The following is a 21,907-nucleotide window of genomic DNA, read 5'->3' on the forward strand; positions in this document are numbered from 1 at the left end:
AGTGCGTTTTAATGGAGCGGTTCCTGGTGTTCTGTGTGTGACTTGTTTATTGCCGGCACTCAGCGTTTGTTGGCGCTGAAGGCAAGTCGATGGGGTTAATAAAAGCCATTGTGACGCCTAAATGGGCTGTTGTTTATCTGTCCCTGTGAGGTATTGTGCTTGGTAAAGACTATTAAAAGAGGTGCAAAGTCCTCTCTTTTTGGCTTGCAAAGTGCTGTTGGCGTATGACTGGAAGGCATGAGTTAATTGCGAAAGCATATTTACTTTGCACTGGGCTATCCCCCTCCCCCGAGCTATAGTGCCGGTGGGATTAGAAGGAGTTAAGTCTCGCTCTCTTGCGATCAAATAAGGACTCCTGGCATCCGCCTGTTTGTTCCGCCGCCTTCTGGCTGCAGCGGCTGCTTTATCTTCCTCGGCGATCCCATGCAGGGCAGCTAAACTCTTGTGCCTATCGCTTATTGACCTCCAATAACACATATAGTGTTCCGCAGTGGCATAGTTAGATGTTGCTGGACCCACAGCAAAATAATTTGAGGTTCCAACAAACTCTCCAGAGATATAAATATATATTAAAATGACTCCTTAATTAGGGCCTCATGGGATCCCCATACATCCTGGGCACCCTGCTTTATCTGTAGTTACATCCCTAGTCTACTGTGCTATATTCCATAAAGGAATATGTATCGTTTTTTTCTGCTAGGGGTAGGCAAACTGCAGCGCTGCTGATTTAGTCAAATTAAGACTCCCAGCATGCCATCCCAAACCTTGCTAAGCTTCGCTATAGAACTTATTGACTCACCACTGCTCACATGGTATTATTATATTCACTGCTAGGTCTGATCTACCAGTAGACCTCTAGTTGGTGATCAGTAGATCTCAAGACACTGTCAACAATTGGCTTATCTAAATCACCCTCCTATTTCATGCTTTTCGTTCAGACATTTATTACTTTAAGATTACATAAGAAATAGTTGTTTGTTAAATACAGCACTACAAATTCTCTCATAAATCAATATAATATTTAAGTAATATAAAAGTAAAATAATATAAGTAATATTTTCCATGGAACAGAATGCTAACAATTCTTTTATGGATGTAGATCATAACGGGATAACATCACTGAAAGTAGACCCCGGAGCACGGAGACGGTGCTACAGGGCGAGGTGCCAGGGGCGTAACTACCGGGGGAGCAGGGGGTGCAAATGGGCCAGGGCCCGCACCCCCGCAGGGCCCCCCGGAAGATTGTGCGCGCTGCAGCCGGCTGGAGTGGGCTGCAGCGGCACAGTATAATCGCGCACACGAGGGTGGGGGCGGGCCCGTCTGCACGGCTCGCACCAGGGCCCGTCCCCACCAAGTTATGTTACTGCGAGGTGCCACTGGTTTGCCTAATTTTGGACACCTCCCCGCCTGTCCCATAACCCTGCGGTACCACATTATTATTATTATTGCCTTTTTATTACCTGCTAGACATTTCCTGCCACTTGTGCAATGCTTTAAGCCCAGAGTGGGACCCATGCCCAGCAGTAGTGCACTCCGCCCAAGCTTGCCGTGTGAGCCTAGGGCAAGGGTGCACCATGGGGGAGAGCCACTTGGATAACGATAGCAATATGTGTAACAATGAACAGAAGCCTAGCAAAGCCTCCTGCTGCCTGGGAAATGTCAAGCTTCAGTCACGGGCAGAGACGCCTTATTTTCCTATCCTAGCTGCTTACATGTGACTGTATTTACTGTGCAACCTCCCCTGATGGGTCTGCCTGGCGCGGCATTCTTAGCTGGCCATAGACGTAAAGATCTCATCAAGCGAACAGGTTAGAAAATTTCTGTCGGCTGCCGATAATATCTCTACATGTATTGCTGATCGTACGATTTTCAGTGGGAGACTGTCACTAGCTTTGTCTATCGTATGATTGCTGTCAGGGGCAGAACATCAGCTGATCTGTTCTTTACTTTATTTGGTTGGAATGGTAAGACTTTGATCTGAATGGTTAGTGGCAGGTTGGGAGATGGTAAAGTCCAATCGTACATTGATTCGTACGATCAAATCTATGTGTCTATGGCCAGCTTAGGTATCATCTAGCTTTTATATGTTGTTGATGTACAAAGGGCCCTGGCTTCATTTTCCCTACTCTGAGGTTAGTATTTAAGTGTTCTAACTTGGGTGCTGCACTGTGCAAAAGTCATGCACTGCAATGCATCTGTAAATAGGTCTTGTGCATTCTTGGGACTTGTCAAACTAAAATGGACAGAAGCAGAAAAGTTGGTCTGGCCCTTTCTTTTTTTTATATATCATGGTCCCCATTAAGCACAGGACACCTGACACACATCAGACCCACATTTAAGTTAACTGCATAGCACAGAACCGGTTGTAAACATTGCTGTTTCACTTATGATTTCTGCTAGCATGAAAGCCATGTGCATGTCATCCACAATAAAACCGGTTAGTATACAGAATTGCATTTACATTGTATGTTCTTTTATAGTGCTTAATAATGTTACTTTGTGAAATACATCTGAAAAGGTTGAACTATATACATATTACATTGCAAAACAAATTTGGCTTCCCTTTCTCCTCTTATCTTCTTCTAAGAAGTCCATTTTAACTAACTTCGTTAACAACTGAATAGAGAGCACAATTATTTCATTGTCTTGGTTGGGCCAGTCCATAGACTGATTTATCTGAAAGTGGTTTAGTTACCAGAATTGGAATTGGTGCCATTCGGTTTTACACTATCTATGCTGTCTAGTGCTGGTCAGTTTTGAAACATAATCTAAGACAGATATAGTCAACCATTGTCACTTGCAATAAGTTATTCCCTTCCAATAAGTTATTTTACTCTGTAGTAACCCGCAGCAATTCAATCAGCAATTTTGTCTGATTGGTCAAGTGTGATAATCGCTATGTATTGCTACATGAAGAGTAAAATTTACTGGGTTTTTTTCCAATTTCCACCATGCTGGGTGTCAGCAATAGCATTGTTGTCAATAATTAGGGAGGGGTTAAAATGCCAAGATGGCACTCAGCGCTGTCCATTATTTACTAGTTTAGGCTTAAGTTCCTAATGATTTTTTTTGTCGCCTAGTGTAACATAGCCCTGAAGAGTAGGAGGCTTGCCTGCTGTATCACATGGTATATTTAGTGGACAAACATAATGGTGTTTTATAGCGGAAACTCTGAGCTTTCAAAGCACAATTGGTTTCCTCTGCAAAAAGGAAACATCCAGATTGAAACATCAACAAGCAGTTTTGATACCCCTTGGTGAAAGCAGACAACCTGCTTAGGGAGAAGTTGGAGATAAAACAGAGGGCTGTCTCATGAGCGATACGAGCCCTGTAGGGACAGCTGGAAGCGTTATGCGTGATTAATACGAATAATAAAAGGCTTGCGCTCGCAGCCACTGCTTCAGGAACTAAAAGGCTATATTTAATATGTGTGGGACTGATGATGAGCAGGCTCTCCGACTGTGTTGGAGGCTGGCACGTTGCATGCAGATTTCTGGAATAACAGGCTGCTTTCGTATTACGTTTTCTAAACCAGGGGGGTTTTGGGAGCATTGGAACATTTGCTTTTACAGCAGCAACAAGTTGGAAATTTCTTGCTTCATATACCATTATAAAAATAGATATTTATAGATATGCCCCATAGCTAGTGTTGTTCCTATTTAGTGAAATGGAAAATGGGTTCCAGCCATTTCTGTTGGCATAGCTCGTATTTCCCTTGGAAAATTCTTAACCCAAGACCATGCTTTACCTAACTGAAGCATTTGCAAGAGGTCACAATAGAAACACAGTGACAATATGTGTAAAAAGTGGCTCCATATCAAACAAGTTTTATTATAGACTTTCTGTGATCAATTTGGTTTTTCCTGTTTTGCATATGTTTGTCTTTTGTGGTAGTATAACTTTAAAAGCAAGTGTAGTTATTTAGCTTGGCTAATGGCACATTGCCATTTAAATGTTTATAGCATATTGGCTAGAGTAGTAACACACAGATACAACAAAGCTTGACAGCACCTTTCACTGCACGGTTTGGCTTTTGTTATAGAAGAAATAGTCGTTGTCTTCCTGAAGTTGTATCTCTGCAACATTGTGCCCTACACAGGGTCTTCTATTGTTAGATAACATAAGCTTGAAATGTCAGCATTTAACCATATTACAGCTGATAACATTCAACAAAAGCTGTTGTTAAATACAGTATATGTAATATGTCATCTGCTGTAACTATTTGTTGTGTATGTTTATAAGGCTAAATACTTAAATGAAGCTACTGAATATAACGTTTTGTTTAAAAGGCAAGAATAATATAAACAATGCTATATGAAGCTCTGGAATAAGAAACACCTTAAATAAACGAGAAATACATTTAGGTGGAAGCTTTCCCCTTTTTTTGTTTGTTTTTTGTTGTTTTTATGTTGGATGTTCTCAACTGAAAATGTGTAGAACCCCAACCCTAAAAAGCAGAACTGTTGTGCCACAGCAAATACGTAATATAAAGAACATGGTTTGATACAGGATTTAACACGTAGCTCAGACAAAATGTCTGAGCATATTGTAATTGTTTGTGCTGCCTGGGCTCTTTTAAAAAAAAAAAAATGCAGCATCACACTACTGTTAGAACAACTTTCAGGCTATTCTTGCCAATGCGGAGGTGGGTCTGCATGACTGAATCATTGCTATAAGCACCTCATTTAAAAGTACTTCCTAAAGTGGGGACAGATGCCGCTCTCTGTTTCTCAGCACCATGTTTGCAACATAGAAATCTTTAGATTTTAATATAGGTTGATGTACAGTCAAATCCCAGTTTGTAATACAGGAAATCTGTTAAGGTGAGGCAGTTTCACTGAAAAGGATGCACGGCCTGCAGAATCTGGTGTCATAAGAAATAATTATTTATTCCAGCATCAATAGTCAGGGAGCCAAATTATAACAAACTTCTTGTACTGGAATTTTTTTAAATCTTAGCCTCCGTGCCATCTGAAGTGGAGATCTTGTCTGATTTAATGGCTAGGGTTCCTTTAATATGTTTTCACCTTCATTTATAAGTGAAATGGGAAGACAAGTAAAAATGCAATCTGATCCTCTCCTACTCATAAGATCGTTTAGCAAAGTTGCCCATGACATTTGTGACAAAATATGCATTTATCTAGGGTGAAATAATCTGGAGATAAGGATTCCTAGATACAGGAACAGTCATATTTTAATTGATATAATTTTTATGCCATCATGATTGGTTTAACAAGTCAGCCACTTAGTGTAGACTACCTAATTGTTTTTTTTTTTTCCATTTCAGGAAACTTGTTTTTTTTTTTAAAATCTCAAGAATTTGTTTGGTGCTGCACAATGGGGTCCTTTCAGTCCAAAGCCTTTGTAGTTAAAATACACAAAGGGGCTCTGAGTGGTAGACTTTACAGTCTAGCAAGCTTAATCAGCTAAGGTGTGGCATACATAGATCTGTTTTAGGAGCTAATATGGATCAATGCCTGTTTGTTTCTAGTGACAGAAACTGTGTCCAATAAAGAACTTTTTCCAGGTTTTGTAACACTGCTGTGTCAGTGCTTCACCCAAACATTCAAACCTTTCAACAGGTAGATACAAGTAGAGCTAAATGAACACCACAGAGTTAGTTTGTAGCCTGCTTTGACTTGTGTTTAAGATAGGGTTGCCACCTGGCCGGTATTTTACCGGCCTGGCTGGTAAAAATGATGGTTCATCCCAATGTTATTAATAGGGAAAAAAAGAAATATATAGGAAGGCCGGTATTTTTTTCCTAGTATACAGTGTAAAATAGGTATGCATTTATAGGGTTATATAGCACCACTTGGGTACACAGTGCATTGCATAATTGCAGGATGCAATGCCACTTCATGTGCTTACAGAACATAACATACTTAAGATCTTTCATAAAGCAATGCAATGCTTCTATATATTCATTATTGCCCATTCTTTAAAACACAAGTTTCCCTTGGCCTTGAATTGTAAAACTAGCTGAAAGCACAATAGAGTATTAATCTGAGAGTTAAAGTTACCGATGCAAACTATAACTATGCCCTCTTCTTATTTGCCACACATTCAGCACACATCCAAATACATTGCATGGCAGGTGTAGCTACAACTTCCTGTGTGAAATAGTTTTAACCCTATTGCATGGAATCCTGCTTCAGTTTTTGCTTTAGCTTCTTACGTTCTCTGTCAATGGCTTTATTTTTCTGAGCTCCAGGCTCAAATAAATTGGATTAGAATCTCTGTGGGACACTGCCTGGAAAATCCTGTGAGCATGGATATATACAAATCAGTACTTGATTGAATCTAAATAAATTGAGCCAGGAACATTCTTTTACTAGCTTCAAATGGTATCAATCCTAGGGTACACCTGGGATTCAGAAGCTATGAGTTGGGACCCAACTATGGGTTGCCATGCTGTGGGTCTCACTGATTTCTTTAATAAAATGGAATTTCTTTGTCCAACAGCAAACATAATTAAAATGAGTGTAATTAATTCTAAACCAACCTTTTTGCACTGCTGTATACATAGGTGTTATGGTGCATTTTAATGGGACTTTTTTTTGCTACACTGTGGATTTAGATTTGATTATAAAAAAAGGGGAACTTGTCACCCTAAGACAAAATTCCAAATTATTTTCTATCATGTTAGTTGAGCAAAATAAAATTTACTTTACTTTACACTATATTTATTATTTACATTTTGTTTCCTTCAGTCTTGGAATTACACAATCAAAGCAGGCAGGAGCCATTTTGTGAACATTGGTATTAAGACAAGTTGTGTATCATCCCCAAATCTTCTGGATGCACCAGAATGGGGCACCTAATGGCCAGCGGGAGCTTTTTCTTGGTGGTTGGCTCCCGCCTCTTGTGGGCCCTGCTCTGCTTCTTCCTGCTGCAGTCTCCCTTCTTCTGGCCGGTTGTGGCAAAAACAAATTGCACGCAGGGGGAGGGTCTGCAGACTAATCTATATTACCTGACCTTTGTAAGTAAAAAAACTATCCTACTATTCTATTCTAACCCACTGATCAGAGTTACTATGTAGCCTTAGGCTAGGTACACGGGAACAGCTACTATAAAACCGTATATTAGAGCACAGCTTTTTACATGAACACCACATTTCACAAATCTGTCTTAAATGACAGTGTCTGTTATTTCATTGTAATGCATGGCTAGAAAAATCAGACGCAATTGTAAGCCTGAAATCCTCCTCCTCTTACTTATTAACCCAGCATTTAACAGCAGGATGCAAGTAGTTGCAGTCACAAGAAAATGAGTCTTCCCCCTAGAGCAATTAAAAAATCCAGCGCTGGAATAAATCATGCACCCAGCGATAATCCTGTTAATAAAACCCAACTTGTTCCCTGACACTTTCCTCCTGTGACACGCTATGTGTGTAACCCATGAGCTCCCAATTTTAGCAAGGCAAATTCTCCAAATGGAATTAGCCTCTGCCTCCTGCTATGTTCATTTTGTCGCTACTGCTAAATATGATGAGGTGTCTGTATAAAAAAAAAAAAAAGATTATTACATAAAAAAAATATATGGCAAAGTGCTATCTTCAGGATCTAAAATGTCCTGGGGAAAGCACTTTATTTTGTCTAAACTATTGCATGGTTAGTTACAGCTGCCTACAAATATAACAACAAGAAGTTACATTGCTACAGGTCAGCCTTTCTTAGGGTCTGGCCACACGGGCAGATTCGGGGAGATTAGTCGCCAGGCGACAAATCTCTTATTCACGACAACTAATCTCCCCGATCTGCCTTCCCCTGCCTTCTGCCAGCTAAAATGTAAATCGTCGGGGGCAGGCACACGGAAGGCTTCATTTTCCGAAGTCCCCGTAATTGCCTCATGAGGAAACTTTTGGACGACTTCGGAAAACAAAGTGTTCCGTGTGCCTGCCCCCAGGCAATTTACATTTTAGCCGACGGAAGGCAGATCGGGGAGATTAGTCAACGGGTATAAGAGGAGATTTGTCGCCTGGCGACTAATGTACCCGAATCTGCCAGACCCTTATGATAACAACCCAACCTCAAAGTCAATGCTATCCCCAGGGTAATTGAAGGGGCAGTATGCCTTGTTGTTCAACAAGAGTTCACAGTACAATGTCACAAATAAAGACAGGGTAGAAAGAGGGTATTTTGGTACAGATTACAGCTAGAACACAGCTTTGCAACTTTAGGCCCTGCACACTTGCATATGACATTATTTCAGTGCTTTCAGACTGGCTCTCTCCTGAAGTGGTACTGGGCAATGTGGAAGGGTTGGCTGCGTTGCTTTCTACCTGGTGTGATAAAGGGCTGTCACCCGCCAACCTGACCAAATTAAACTACAAGAAATGGGTGTAGTACCATGAGTATTGTTTCACATTGGAACGACAATATTACCATAAATTGGCTAAGATTAATGGGTCACTACTTCAGCTCACCTCAAAAGTTCATCACAGCTTAGGGCTAATTCAGATCCTCTTGTGTGCAGAATTAAGCAATGTGTTTCTGTTCAACATTGCTCCTACTAAATGTGTTGGTTAGGAGCCTAAAGCTGGCCATAGATGCAAAGATCCAATCATTCGAATCCTCGAACGATCAGACTTCCCCATCTCCCGACCTGCCACTAACCATTCAAATAATGTAGTGAAAGAACAGATCAGCAGATGTTCTACCCCTGACACCAATCGTGCGAAAGTTATTTCTGACAAAGCTGGTGACAGTCTCCCACTGAAAATCGTACGATCTGCAATACATGCAGAGAAATTATTGGCAGCCGACAGATATCTTTGAACCTGGCCGATCGACCAAACGGCCGATCGACCAAACGTCCAATCTCCGCCGGACAAAAAATGTCGGGACTTTCCACACACGGTCCGAAAATCGGATCTTTGCGTCTATGGCCAGCTTTAGACATCTGGCTGGCCTATGTGGACCTTGCAAGAACATTTGTCCCCAGAACACAGCTGGGCTATGAGGTGAAGAGACCACATCACACGGGAAATAAGAAGCCTCTCTTGCGCTTTCACCTGCCTTGTGCTGCTGCGCACCTCACACGCCCCCCATAGCTAATGATTTATTTCCACCTAGATAGCAGGCTAAATTCACTAAACATGCAACGAAACATGCATAGCAATTGTATGCAAAATAAACTCCTGGTTTTTACTCCCAACCATGAAAGGAATTATTCAGTGTAAAAATAAAAACTGTGTAAATGGATAGGCTGTGCAAAAAAATTTTTTGTTTCTAATACAGTTATGCAAAAATTTAATGTATACATTTTTAATTTTTAATTTAATGTAAAAAAGGCTGGAGTGACTGGATGTCTAATATATTAGTCAGAACACTACTTCCTGCTTTTCAGCTCTCTTGGTTTACACACTGACTGGTTACCCTGGTTACCAGTCAGTTACCAATCAGAGACTTGAATGGGGGCCACATCAGTCATATCTGTTGCTTTTGAATCTGAGCTGAATGCTGAGGTTCAATTGCAAACTCGCTGAACAGATATGTACCATGTGGCCCCCCTTCAAGTCGCTGACTAGCTCAGCGTTATAGAGCTGAAAAGCAGGAAGTAGTATTCTGGCTATTATATTAGACATCCAGTCACTCCAGCCTTTATGCATTACATTTTTGGCTAACTAACTATATTAGAAACATTTTTTATTTTGCACAGCCTATCAAAGCCTATTTACACTGTTTATATTTTCACACTGAACTGTTCCTTTAAGGCAACCTTTGTCTCATATCTGGCAAGTGCATACTATAAGAATGTAACTATTTATCTGGATTCTCATAAACAGATATTTGTTGGCCTTGGTTATGCTTGTGTGTGTACTTTTTCAAGTACAATGTTCCTAGAATGGGGAAGTGTTAGGGGTAATTGTATAGAAATACACTGGCACTCAAGGCGATTAAAGTGCAGGGTTACCCCTTGCTGTTTATTTAGTGCGAAATATGCTTGATAAAGGGGCTTGCCCCGAAATGTTGCACGTTCGCACAAAATAAACAGCAAGGGGTAACCCTGCACTTTAATCGCCTTGAGTGCCAGACATTGTGCACCAGGCCAGGAAAGGAGGGAGTGTGCTCAGCTTTACCTTGTTCCAGTTCAGAAGTGTTAGGGGTGACATTATGCTGAAACCTTTAGTTTAACACCAACTGGACAGCCCTGTATTAATGAATTAACAGTATAGTATACATCTGCTTGTAATGGCTAGAGTCTGTCCAGATCATGAGACTAAAAATCTAGGATGGTGCTTGACATGGGTTCCAGCTGGTTTGTGTAAAACAGATTTTTGATGCACAACCAGTGTTATCTTATCTTGCAAAAGGCACATTAATGTGTAAGCAATCTTCTTCCCCTGCTCCTAACTAAGGTGGCCATACATGGAGAGATCCGCTCTTTGGGCGATGTTGTCTAACGAGCGGATCTCTCCCCGATATGGGCAATATTGGGCTGATCCGATCGTGGGCCCTAGGGCCCAATGATCGGATCCTAACGATGGGTAATGGGCGGTCAGATTGCGGGACCGCATCAACGAACAGATGCAGCCTCGATCTGAGATTTTTAGTCCCGTCCGATCGACATCTGGCCCACTTTTGGCCAGATATCGATCGGGGAAGCCCTTTGGAGGGCCCCATACACGGCCAATAAGCTGCTGACTCGGTCTGTCGGCAGCTTTTATCGGCCCGTGTATGGCCACCTACAGGTAAGGTCACACTGAGCTTTTCGGAGAGATTTAGTCGCCTGGCGACCTATCGCCTCGTCTCCCCGAACGCCTTACCTCACTCTGCGCGGGCTAAAATGAAAAATCTTCGTTGCTACTTCATCACACGCGGCAATACAGTTTCCTACTTCGGGAGACTTTGGAAAACGAATCACCACGTGTGATTAGTGCCTTATGGGATGACGCAGACATGGATTGGGCCCTCTTCCCCCACCATGCATCCACAATAGTCCCTCGGTTTAGTTTGTGTTTAACAAGGAGAGATCGGATGTGCACAAACATTTGGTTGCAACGTCCCTCTCATTCTACCCCTGCTCATGTGTAATTTACGCCCTGGCCTGCCGAAACGTATGATAATGCATTCTTGAGATAACACCGTGCCTGTGTGTCCTCTACGCCAGCAAGTGACTTCTCTATGCAATGATCGCTGCGCACTTAAATATATTTATAGATACCCTTCTCCCTCCTGCGCTCGATCTGCTCGTTGTTGTTGCAGCAGCCAACAGCAGGGCGCGTTCCTGCTGCTACTAATTGTCGCTTGTCACACAGCTAATGCCTTGAAGCGACTTCTCAATCCATGATCGAACGTTGTTTTGCCTTGTAGCGTTCTGTTAGTAAGCCCTCCAGAATAGAGTTAAATGCTACTGAAAACATAGGCTAGAAATGTTGTACATTGTGTTTTTGGCTTCTGTCAAAAGCAAGGTGGAACGTTATTATACACTATGTACCTCATAGTTCAGTGGAACGTCTCCCAGTCATGCCTTGGTGCAAGGGAAGAAATCTGCCACTTCCCTGTGTTCCACTGTTCCTGAGAGATTATATATATATATATATATATATATATATATATATATATATATATATATATATATATATATATATATATATATATATATATATATATATATATATATATATATATATATATATATATATATATATATATATATATATATATATATATATATATATATATATGTTGAACAAGGATTGCGGAACTCACAGGGTTTTAGTGAAAAAACAAAAACATTTTTTATTATTAAGCCATTTATTTATTTATTTTCACTAAAACCCGCAATCCTTGTTCACTGCTTATTTCCCATGCTGGCACCCGGGTATTAATTTTGTCTACAGAGTGCACCATTCCTTTGGTTTTATATATATATATATATATATATATATATATATATATATATATATATATATATATATATATATATATATATATATATATATGTATTATATTACCAAGCACTGCCGAGAGGCTCATAAGCCTCAGCAACCGCTCCTCCTCTGCCATGCCACTCATCAAAAGTTGATCTCTCTAAATTGCTTAGTTTGTTTTTAAATGTTCAAATGAAAAATAAAGAATATTTTGGTTGTGGGATTGTGAGGTTGGTTCTGCCTCAGCATGGTAATTTCTCTGTTTAGGGCAGTGACACATGGGACATTTATATTACCTGGGGTAGATATGTACTACAGCGGGCAACAAAACATCCTTAATTTTCCTTCCCACCACCAGTTATGTGAATTGCTAGTAGGAAAACATACATATTGCAAAGTAGCCCCTGTTTTTTTCTCACGAGGCAACTTCAGGCTATTTAAGGGGGCCATAAATGGGCAGGTTGAAACTGCAGTGTTGGGTACTTTATACCAATTTGCAGTTTATCTGGCCCTCCGATTAGTCAGGTTGACCCATCCTATTCCTGCCGTTGTAATCCGGTCTTTGGCCCTAGGGCCAGCAATTGAATTAAACCCAAAATAGGCTTATCAACAGGGAATGGTCCACTAATTTAGTGACCTTGTCAAAGGAATGGATCCTCTAGTGTAATGCTACATTTAGGAAAGCACAAATGACATTGTTTTTTCCATTTGTGATTTACATTAAAGATGGAGGGAGCAAAACTAGGGGTGTTTTGTCACTCACGGTAGCACAGTTATCAAGGGTGGCAGAAAGTACTATGTGCCCTTGTGTGCACTGCTAGCACTATCTAATAGTTTCTCTTCCATTTTCTCACCTGCTTCTCTCCCCCCATCTAATCTTTTTACACAGGGGACAGATTAGAAGAAGGGGAGGCAGCAGCGTAAGGAGAGAAAATGCTTTCTGCAAGCCCCCTGTATGGGAACGTGCACAGCTGGATGAGCAATGAGAGGGTCCGCATGTGTGGCATCAATGAAGACAGGTAATAGCCCTAATTTATCTAAATTATATACATACATAGAATATTGCCCTACAAACATTACAGAAGTAAATATGTCTTGTTCAGACACATAATGGTACTCAAGGTAAGATCTGCCCATGTGTTTTAGCTTCTTTTAGAATTTATTCTATTAGCAAATTGTTTTGTCATAAATGTTTGCAACACAAAGAACAATTCCTGTGTACTTTATACAGAATTAGAAGCTTAGAAGCTGTAGATTTCTGAAGAGCAAATTTCCCAATTGTGATATAAGTTAATTCTGAAGATAAAAAACAAGTTTTCTAATTAAAAGGGGGACGCTATCCATCCTTACAGTCATAGGATACCTGGTACTGTACTGAACAGTTTTACAAAACAGCAGCTTACCTAAATAATAAAAGACATGCTCTCACCTAAGCAGTCATTTTCCATTTTTATTGGTCTTATTTCATTTTGCATCTACCACTCAGTCATGTGATGTGAATCTTTTTCCATTTTTCCATTTGCACACAAATCAAAAAGCTGCTGAGTTCAGTTGAAACAACTAGACTCAAGTGACTAAAAAAAGTGAACCTTCCCCATGCTACTGCTTCAAGAACAGGCATGGGGCAGGTTAAATATTATGCATTATGCTTAGGAGACTTTCAAACACCCTTCATGATAATTTGAGTGAAAGGTGCAAAATAAAATCTGCTTTATGGCAAAAGCTTCCCAAAATGGCATAAATTTCATGTAAAAAAAATGTATTTCCTTTGCAGGAAAGTCCTTATTAATGATGGGGACATTCAGAAAGCAAGACTTGAACTAAGGGAAGATCATCTTGGTCACACCTTGGTAAGTGCATTGTGCAATCTTCTTGGGTTTCAATCTAATAGTTCAAATTGCATAACACATGTTAATATACAGTTTTATGGATTACATATGTAACTGACATTCAAGAGGGGACTATACTCAATATGGAGAAAAAAAACTAGTTATATATTAAAATGTAAATAAGAAACTGTATATATGGAGTCATACAACTATGGAATTGGTTTTGTAGAATAAATAAGTAAATGTTAACCATATTACTTAAATTTCAGTTTAACAAAGCAGCCTTCCTACACTTTTTTCTTTCTTTCTGAAAGGTCGAGGCAGCAGCTGTACATCGTATTGACAGCCTAACAGCGCTTACAATGGACCGCACTGGACTTATGCAGGAAGGGATGAGAGTTCCAAGTGGCATGGTGTATCCTACTTTGTGTGGTCTTGGCCCAGAGAAGGTCCGTGAACCTTCCAGAACCATTCCTGGACTTGGATATGTCTCTAACAGAAATCCCGATCTGCAGTACAAACCTACTGCTGCTGAAACTATGGATAATTCTCACATGTCTGTGAAACAGTCCAATGGATTTAATCCTTTGTTTAAAACACCACCAGGACTACAAAAGGCACCTGTTTCTACCAGTGAATCACTTGTGATGGAAAGATCATCAAGTGACAAACAAAATCCTTTAAGTGTTAATGGTGCTAATTACTTGAGAATTCCATGGATGAATCCATATATGGAGAACACATCACCAGCTATGTATCCCTTTATTGATTCACCAAATAAGTATTCTTTAAATATGTATAAAGCATTTCTACCTCAGCAGTCTGCTTACAGCATACCACAGCATTTGGCCTACTCACCAGTCTGTCCCAATGGTGAACGATTTGTCTACATACCACCTTCGCACTACGTAGGGCCTCACGTTACATCAGGTCTGGCACCATCCATGAAAATACCTCCACCATCCGCTGCACCTGCAATTCCTACTTCAGTACACTGTTTAGAAAAGAATTTACCTTGGAAAATAGGAGTAAGCCATGGATCTGCAGTTGACTCCCATGTATATTCACATCTTCCAAACAGCAAACAACCTAGGGTCACATGTGCTAAATCTACAACTGGGAATATCTCACCAGAGCTGTTGTCTCCATCTCAGAGACCATCCTCTAGACTTCACTGCCCAGTCCAGCAAGTTGGAGATAGCTTTTCAGAGTTTCAGGCTCCGTTTGTCAAAATACCAACTCCACCTACTTCCATTGTCCACTCAAAGCCACTGACTAATGTGAGCAGTGATTTCCCCCCTTTAAGGATCCCTAACATAAAATTTCATAAAAATCATGAACCTCAAATTGCACAGGTGCAAGCACCACTGAAAAAGAATAGGGACAGAAAAGAAAGCAAATCTCCAGTATTGATGCAGAAGCAAATGTCTCATAAAGATGGAGGAGAAAAACCACTAGATTTGTCTTCCAAGTTTGGTGATGCTGATACTTCAAAAGTGGAATGTACAGAGAATTTGCCATCTATTTTACATCTTGCTAGCCATGTGAATACTAAGGGTCTCACTAGCAGGGATTCTCATAAAGAAGCTGTTTCACCTTCTACAAATAGCAGTGGTATGGTTAGACCTGAAATTATCAGCACCGCTGCATCTTCATGGGTGGTTCCTGGTATTATTCATAAAGAAGAGACTAATGGCATCATTATGTCACTTAAAAACAAAACTCTGGAGAGGGTTATGCCACAGCAAAGAAGCTCCTCGTGTCCTCGAATGGGAAGTGCTGAAAGTGCAGTGGGTATTAATCCAGGAATTGTCCCACCTATGGGTCGACCAGCTTCTGCTTCCCCTGCCCCAAATGCTAATGCAGAAGTCCGAAATCCAGAAAACTGTAATAAATCTGTTATTCAGCAGGTACCTACATCCGTTACTACCTCTGTTAAAAATAACAGGGTGGTAAAACCATCTGTTCCAGAGTGCACCATGAAAGTAAATGAGAATAGTATGCCCCCTGCTGCACCTATGTTTGTACATCAGAGTGAGCCTTTTTGTTCTCCTCCCTTGGCCTACCCAAGCAGTTTTATCCCCTACCAGGTTTCTGAGACCCTTGCCCTATCACATTTACACTTACATAGCAAAGCTCCAGTTTATCCCCACCCTCTCTTGCTTTCCAATGGTAGTCTTTTTCCAGGGCCTACGGCGCCCAAACCAGGAATCCCTTATAGTATCCCAACTAACAGGGATTACATGACTTATCAAGACACATTAGGAATGGTCCATCCAATATTATTACCACCATCAACTATAGAAATGAGCAAGGATGGACAAGAAAGAAGATCTAGATCTCACGAGAGACCTAGGTATGACGATTCTCCACCCAGGAGTAGGCTGTTGGACATATCTGATTCAAACTCGAAATTAAATTTTGACGTACCTGCTGACAAAGCCTTGAAGACTCATCATAGTTCCAGGCATGTTTCAAAACAAGAAAAGCTAAGCACAAATGCTGAAAGAGATGCAAAATCCAACACTAACTTGGTAATGAATGGATTTGTCCCTGAAAATTTCAAAACAAACAATATGACTGCGGAGAAACCAGAACAGGGATTGCAGAACAGAGAACTTATAACTAGAGAAGAGTTTCAAAGAACAAATGAATTTCACAGATCTTTTCAAGTTTCCAAGCCTACTAAACTAGAGTCACCTGTTTTTCACTACAGGCAGGAGAGCCCTTTAGGCAACCAAAACACAGACTGCAGTGCAGCTGAAGCTTGTGCTAGATTTTTGGCACCACCAGAGAGCAATGATATTCCTGTTGGAAATTTTAACAGAGTACAGGAGAAATCGCAGCCTTTTCTTGGGCCAAATGGACAGTCTGATATTGAAATGATTGAGTCTCTTGGCAGAGATGCTGCTGATGAATTTGAAACAATTAATGGAAAACTTGTCAAAACAAAGTCCTCAAAACTGACAAAAAGGATAGAAAACTCTGCAGGTTATGTGGCGGATCGGTTTAAATGCTTGACAACAGAATTGTATGCGGACTCAAGTCAACTTGGCCGAGAGCAGAGGGCTTTGCAAGTGAGTTTGGTGCATGTTTTCATGTTTTTATTGCATGTGATACTTATTTGATGACTGCAAAATTGTTTGTTTTAAGAGCTATCTGCTCCAATGTAGACAACTGCAAAAATAGAACCCTTATTCTTAAAGGCTAAAAACCAGTTTGAGGCTTTCTTGCCATTATTCCTGAAAGACTATTATTCTAGGCATATGCTTGCCTGACAAACTATATTCTAACTTATATTAACAAAGTGGTCTATTAAGAAGCATACTAATTGCAGTAACTTGTGAAGATGTACACAACGTTGGTTGTTTTAGTAGCAAAAGGTGAAAGCTTGATTGTAGGTATGGTAATCTTTTGTGAAGAAAATTTCTGCATCAGACATTCGTTTACAAAAGCTATAAATTGTAATCAGCAATGGTTTATTTTTCAAAATGAAGACGCCAATTGTCCAGTATTTACTGAACTATAGCTCCAGCTTTCAGCTATTCAGAAATGTGGAGACTAGTAGTTCAACAGAATAGTTTTCAGGATGGACAGCTGTTCTCAAAGGCTGTTCTAACACGGGAGAGAGCTCTTTGTTGGATCAATATAATTGAAAATTGTGATGACACCTCTTTACTAAAAATTTGTGTTTCTAAAGACAACACATGCAAAGAGGTAGTGCATAGCTTATTTTCTGGAACCAAAATAGTGTTTTAAGGGATAACCACTTTACTAGTGTCCTAGAACGTTTATATTTTATTTTTAAATTATATTTTGCAAGTATGCTAGCATATAATGTGTTTCAACTGAAGAATCCAAATGGCCTGGTACAAATATTAAACTCAAATGTTTTTTTCATGTCTATGCACCATAAGTGTGCATCCATAATACAGAGTAATGTTAATGTTCACCCTTGTTACTTTCTTGATAGGCTTGCTTATATCTTTAACAGCTAGATTTGATTTGGCCAGTGTATTGAAGGATTATGCTAAGTTTCATAGGACATTCTTTAAACCAATGTTATGTTGTTTACATTAAAATGTATATGCTGATTTTTAAAAATGGATAATTGTCCAGATGATCAATCAAGTGCCAATTTTAATTACTTAGATTGAAGGCTTAGAAGAGGACAGTATTTTAAGTCCACCTGCTGCTTACTGTGAGGTTAGTTCTCAAATTTTCATTACTAGACTATTGCACATTTTTTAGTTATATTTTTATTTAGTCCATGGTGGGCCTTAAGTTTTTGTCTTCTCCTGTGTTTTTTTGTTGGCTCTGCATGTAGTAATGCATATGGTTACTTTGCATTTCATTTTCACATTCCTAACCTTTTTCATGTTCTATGAATTTGTTTAGTTACAGTAAATGTGAAAGACATTTTCTTTGTTTTTGAGCAGATTTTCTTTGCTAATTGTTCTATTTTAAGCAGAGCACCCTCTGCACATAGTATAACGTATTCTAAACTATGCATTGAAAATGAACCTCTTTGCTACCAGAGAAAAGTAGCTCCTTTTATAATTGGGCATTATTTCCATCTCCCCTTAAAGATTGTGCATAACTTATTGCGCATCTATGTCAAACATTGCACACACAGTGTTTTTACACAATTTTTTTTATATAAAGAAATGTTAACTGTATATAATATGAGTGTGATGTGGCACACTATGAAGTTATTTTCCACTAGCCAACACTTTCCATTTGTTACAGGCTATTGCATCTATCTACCAAAATGCTTGGGACATTGGGTTTTCAAAATAATGGGTCTCTTCATTATGTGGACTACCTTGCATAAGGCTACTAATTAGGGATTCGGCATGGATTTATAATAACATAGAAAAAAGTCAATAGTGAAGTTTTTTCTTTAATAAAGTAGTGTGGGAAGTGCCTGGGGCCCCCATGCATCCCCCAGATTTGCCAGAATTTACCCCTCTTTTTAATGGTGCATCCTACTGTTTTGTAGGAACTGCTAATATCAAGTTTGGAGTCAAAGATTCCTTCCGTTAGAAATGTAAAAACATTTTAGAAATCCTTCTTTGTTGTCAATCTCTGTGAAATTGAAATGTGTGTGGCTTTTAAAACTTAATGTGGTTTGCTAAAAATGTTCTCCAGCAAACCGAAAAGGCACACATTTCTCTGACTTCCTTTTTCTTTTTTGTATAAAATCTGGGAGCCATAGAAAAGGCATAACTGTATTTTACATTTTTCTGGATACCTAAATTTATGTGGATCCTGTTTTCTTAAAGTCTATAAAGTCTGTGTTGTGAGCAACAGGGCAGTGATTGTTTATTTACACACAGAAACTTGTGCCCATGCACTTCCTTTTAAAGGGTCAATAGATTATACACAGCAGGGTATTGTTACACTTTTCTCTTTGCAAAGTTTTTCTGGCTGCATGTTAAGGGCTAGTCCACACGGGGAGATAGCGATGCGTTTGCGGTCGCGGCGACAAAGCGCCGCGACAGTCGCCGCGACCGGCGCAGGCGACAGTTTTGTATGGGCGCCTATGTAAAAACGCCTGTGCTAACCACACGAGGCGATGCGCTTTTCAACAGTCGCCTGAAAATGCCTCGCCAGGCTTTTTCAGGCGACTGTTGAAAAGCGCATCGCCTCGTGTGGTTAGCACAGGCGTTTTTACATAGGCGCCCATACAAAACTGTCGCCTGCGCCGGTCGCGGCAACTGTCGCGGCGCTTTGTCGCCGCGACCGCAAACGCGTCGCTATCTCCCCGTGTGGACTAGCCCTAAAGGGGTTGTTCACCTGCTAAACACTTTCTTCAGTTCAGTTGTTTTCAGATTGTTTACCATAAACAAATACTTATTTTTAAATTGCTTTCCATCTTTTATTTTTAACCTTTTACCAAAAATTGAAGCTTAAAGTATAATATTCCTGTCTCTGGTGTTTCATTCTGGCAGCGCACTGATCCAGGAGCATTCTAAACTGTTGCAAATTGCTACAGTTAGTTGATACAAATAGTTGGTACATTTCTTGGCAGTATCTGTTGAGTATTAGCAACTATTTTATCAATTCTAACAGCTGTTTTTAGTAAAACTCAGGGATTCTGCTCAGCAGGGACAAAGATAACAAATGTATCAACTAAATGTATCAATTTAAAAAAATTAAAGAGTCTGCAACCGCCCCCTCCCAGTGCTGCTTTAGAAGGAGAAAAATAAAACGTTACACTTTAATATTAGAAAAATGAATTTCAGATCACAGACCACACCACAGATCACAGCTGTCTGTGATCTGAAATTCCGGAACTAAGTTGGAGGTGGAAACTATTGGACTTGGACCAGACTAAAGCTGCTCATAGACGCAAAGATCCGATCGTACGAATAAATGTACGATCGGACTTTCCCATCTCCCGACCCGCCACTAACCATTTAGAACAAAGTCTTACTATTCCGACCAAATAAAGTAGTAAAAGAACAGATCAGCTGATGTTCTGCCCCTGACAGCAATCGTACGATAGTTATGTCTAATGAAGCTAGTCTCCCACTGAAATCGTACGATCGGCAATACATGCAGAGATATTATCGGCAGCCGACAGAAATTTTCTAACCTGTCCGATCAACCAAACGACCGATCTCCTCCGGACGAAAAATGTCGGGACGCTCTACACACGGTCCGAAAATCGTACAAATCCACGATTCGTACGATGGGATCGTTGCGTCTATGGCCAGCTTAAAGCAATTAGAAGGTATGAGTGCTGACTAAATCCTTGCTGAATATTAGAAAAACAGTCACAAATAGAAAACAGTAGTAACTGGAAAAAGTCTTTATTTCCGGTGAGCTGAAAAAAGTGTTTGAAGGTGAACAACCCCTTTAAGAAAGTCGTTAATTACATTGTTTTTTAAATAAAGATTTAAATTTTCAGCCTATTATATTAAAGTTTAGTGGCACTTCTTAACTAGTAAGGAGTTCAGGCTGTATTAAGTTAACATTCCTTTCTGGAAACATCTGATAAATGTTATTTGTGTGAATGCCAAATCTCCCAGTATCCTTTTGGTTTGTAGTTCAACACGAGCTAGAGGGTCAGAGAAAGGACATAATTTATATTTATTTTTTTCTAAATTTAGGGTCTTGGCCTTTGGTGAATTGTTTGGCGCTGTACTGGCCCAGGCATGTTTTAGAACTTTTAATTTTGTTCATAGGAAATCTCTTATGAAGAAGGGTAGGAGCTGAGTGATAACACTATTGTAATATTTAATAAATCAGATGGTCACAGGTTGCCATAAAGTGCTGCTTTGTGTTACATACAGTGTAAGCTATAGACTGTTTGTACTGATTGCTCTTCTCATTCTAGCGAGCAATGATGCGTTTCTCAGAGCTGGAGATGAAAGAGCAAGAAGAACACATGCCATCCAAAGATAATGAGTCCGGCAAACAGTTTACAGAGTGGGGGGAGCTGAAACCTTCTGTTGCTAAACCTGTGGCCACCAGCGTGGAACATTCTGGCAACATCCAAATGGAGGGTAAGTGGAAATAGGTTTTGGCTAGGTCATGTGATTGCACTTAGTTTTCAGAACCATCCAATTAAGCAAGTAGAATCTAACCACTGATCCATTGCTATGTATTACTTACGTATAACTCGGGATTGCCACCTTTTCTGGAAAAAATATACCGGCCTTCCTATATGTTTATCTTTTTCCCCTATTAATAACATTGGGATCAGCCATACTTTTTACTGACCAGGCCAGTAAAATACCAGCCAGGTAGCAACCCTAGTATTACTGGACCATGCTATGTTACTGCATAATGTTATAAGTAGAACATGCTTAAGAGATCCACAAGAAGCCCTCTGCTTAGAAATCCCTGTACTGTGGGATCACTGAGGTGAAAACATTTATGGCCCCTTGGAATTGGTCCTATGTATTTTCTTCTGTTTCTTAATGTGCCTGTTAATGGAAACCCAATAAGCCATAGCACATTAAATGCCATTTGGGACCTGTTGTCCAGAATGCTCAGGACCCCGGGGTCTTCCGGATAACAGATCTTTCCATAATTTGGATCTCCATACCTCAATAAACTTTAAATGTAATACCTAAATGTAAGCATGAAATTAACCTAAAAAGCTGGTTTTGCTTCCAATGAGTATAATCGAGTATAAGATACTGTTTTATTATTACAGAGAAAAAAAATTATTATTTGATTATAATGG

The 21,907-nt window shown here is 39.9% G+C and overlaps 1 protein-coding gene across 7 annotated transcripts in view; it reads left to right on the plus strand.

Moving 5' to 3' along the window:
• The window catches only part of bcor.S (BCL6 corepressor S homeolog), a 149,669-nt gene that overhangs the window by 101,144 nt on the left and 26,618 nt on the right, over positions 1-21,907 (plus strand). For 5 of the 7 annotated variants that reach the window (XM_041583754.1, XM_041583753.1, XM_041583752.1 and 2 more), the window contains exons 2-6: positions 12,768-12,897; positions 13,653-13,728; positions 14,022-16,784; positions 17,860-17,913; positions 21,053-21,221. In XM_041583754.1, coding sequence (XP_041439688.1) covers positions 12,812-12,897; positions 13,653-13,728; positions 14,022-16,784; positions 17,860-17,913; positions 21,053-21,221 — 3,148 coding nt within the window. In that variant the 5' untranslated portion in view covers positions 12,768-12,811. Of the gene's footprint in view, positions 1-6,775; positions 6,983-12,767; positions 12,898-13,652; positions 13,729-14,021; positions 16,785-17,859; positions 17,914-21,052; positions 21,222-21,907 lie in introns of those variants that run through there. The other 2 variants (XM_041583756.1, XM_041583757.1) reach the window with 2 other exon arrangements.

Source organism: Xenopus laevis, chromosome 2S, assembly GCF_017654675.1.
Source record: "Xenopus laevis strain J_2021 chromosome 2S, Xenopus_laevis_v10.1, whole genome shotgun sequence".
NCBI lineage: Eukaryota > Metazoa > Chordata > Amphibia > Anura > Pipidae > Xenopus > Xenopus laevis.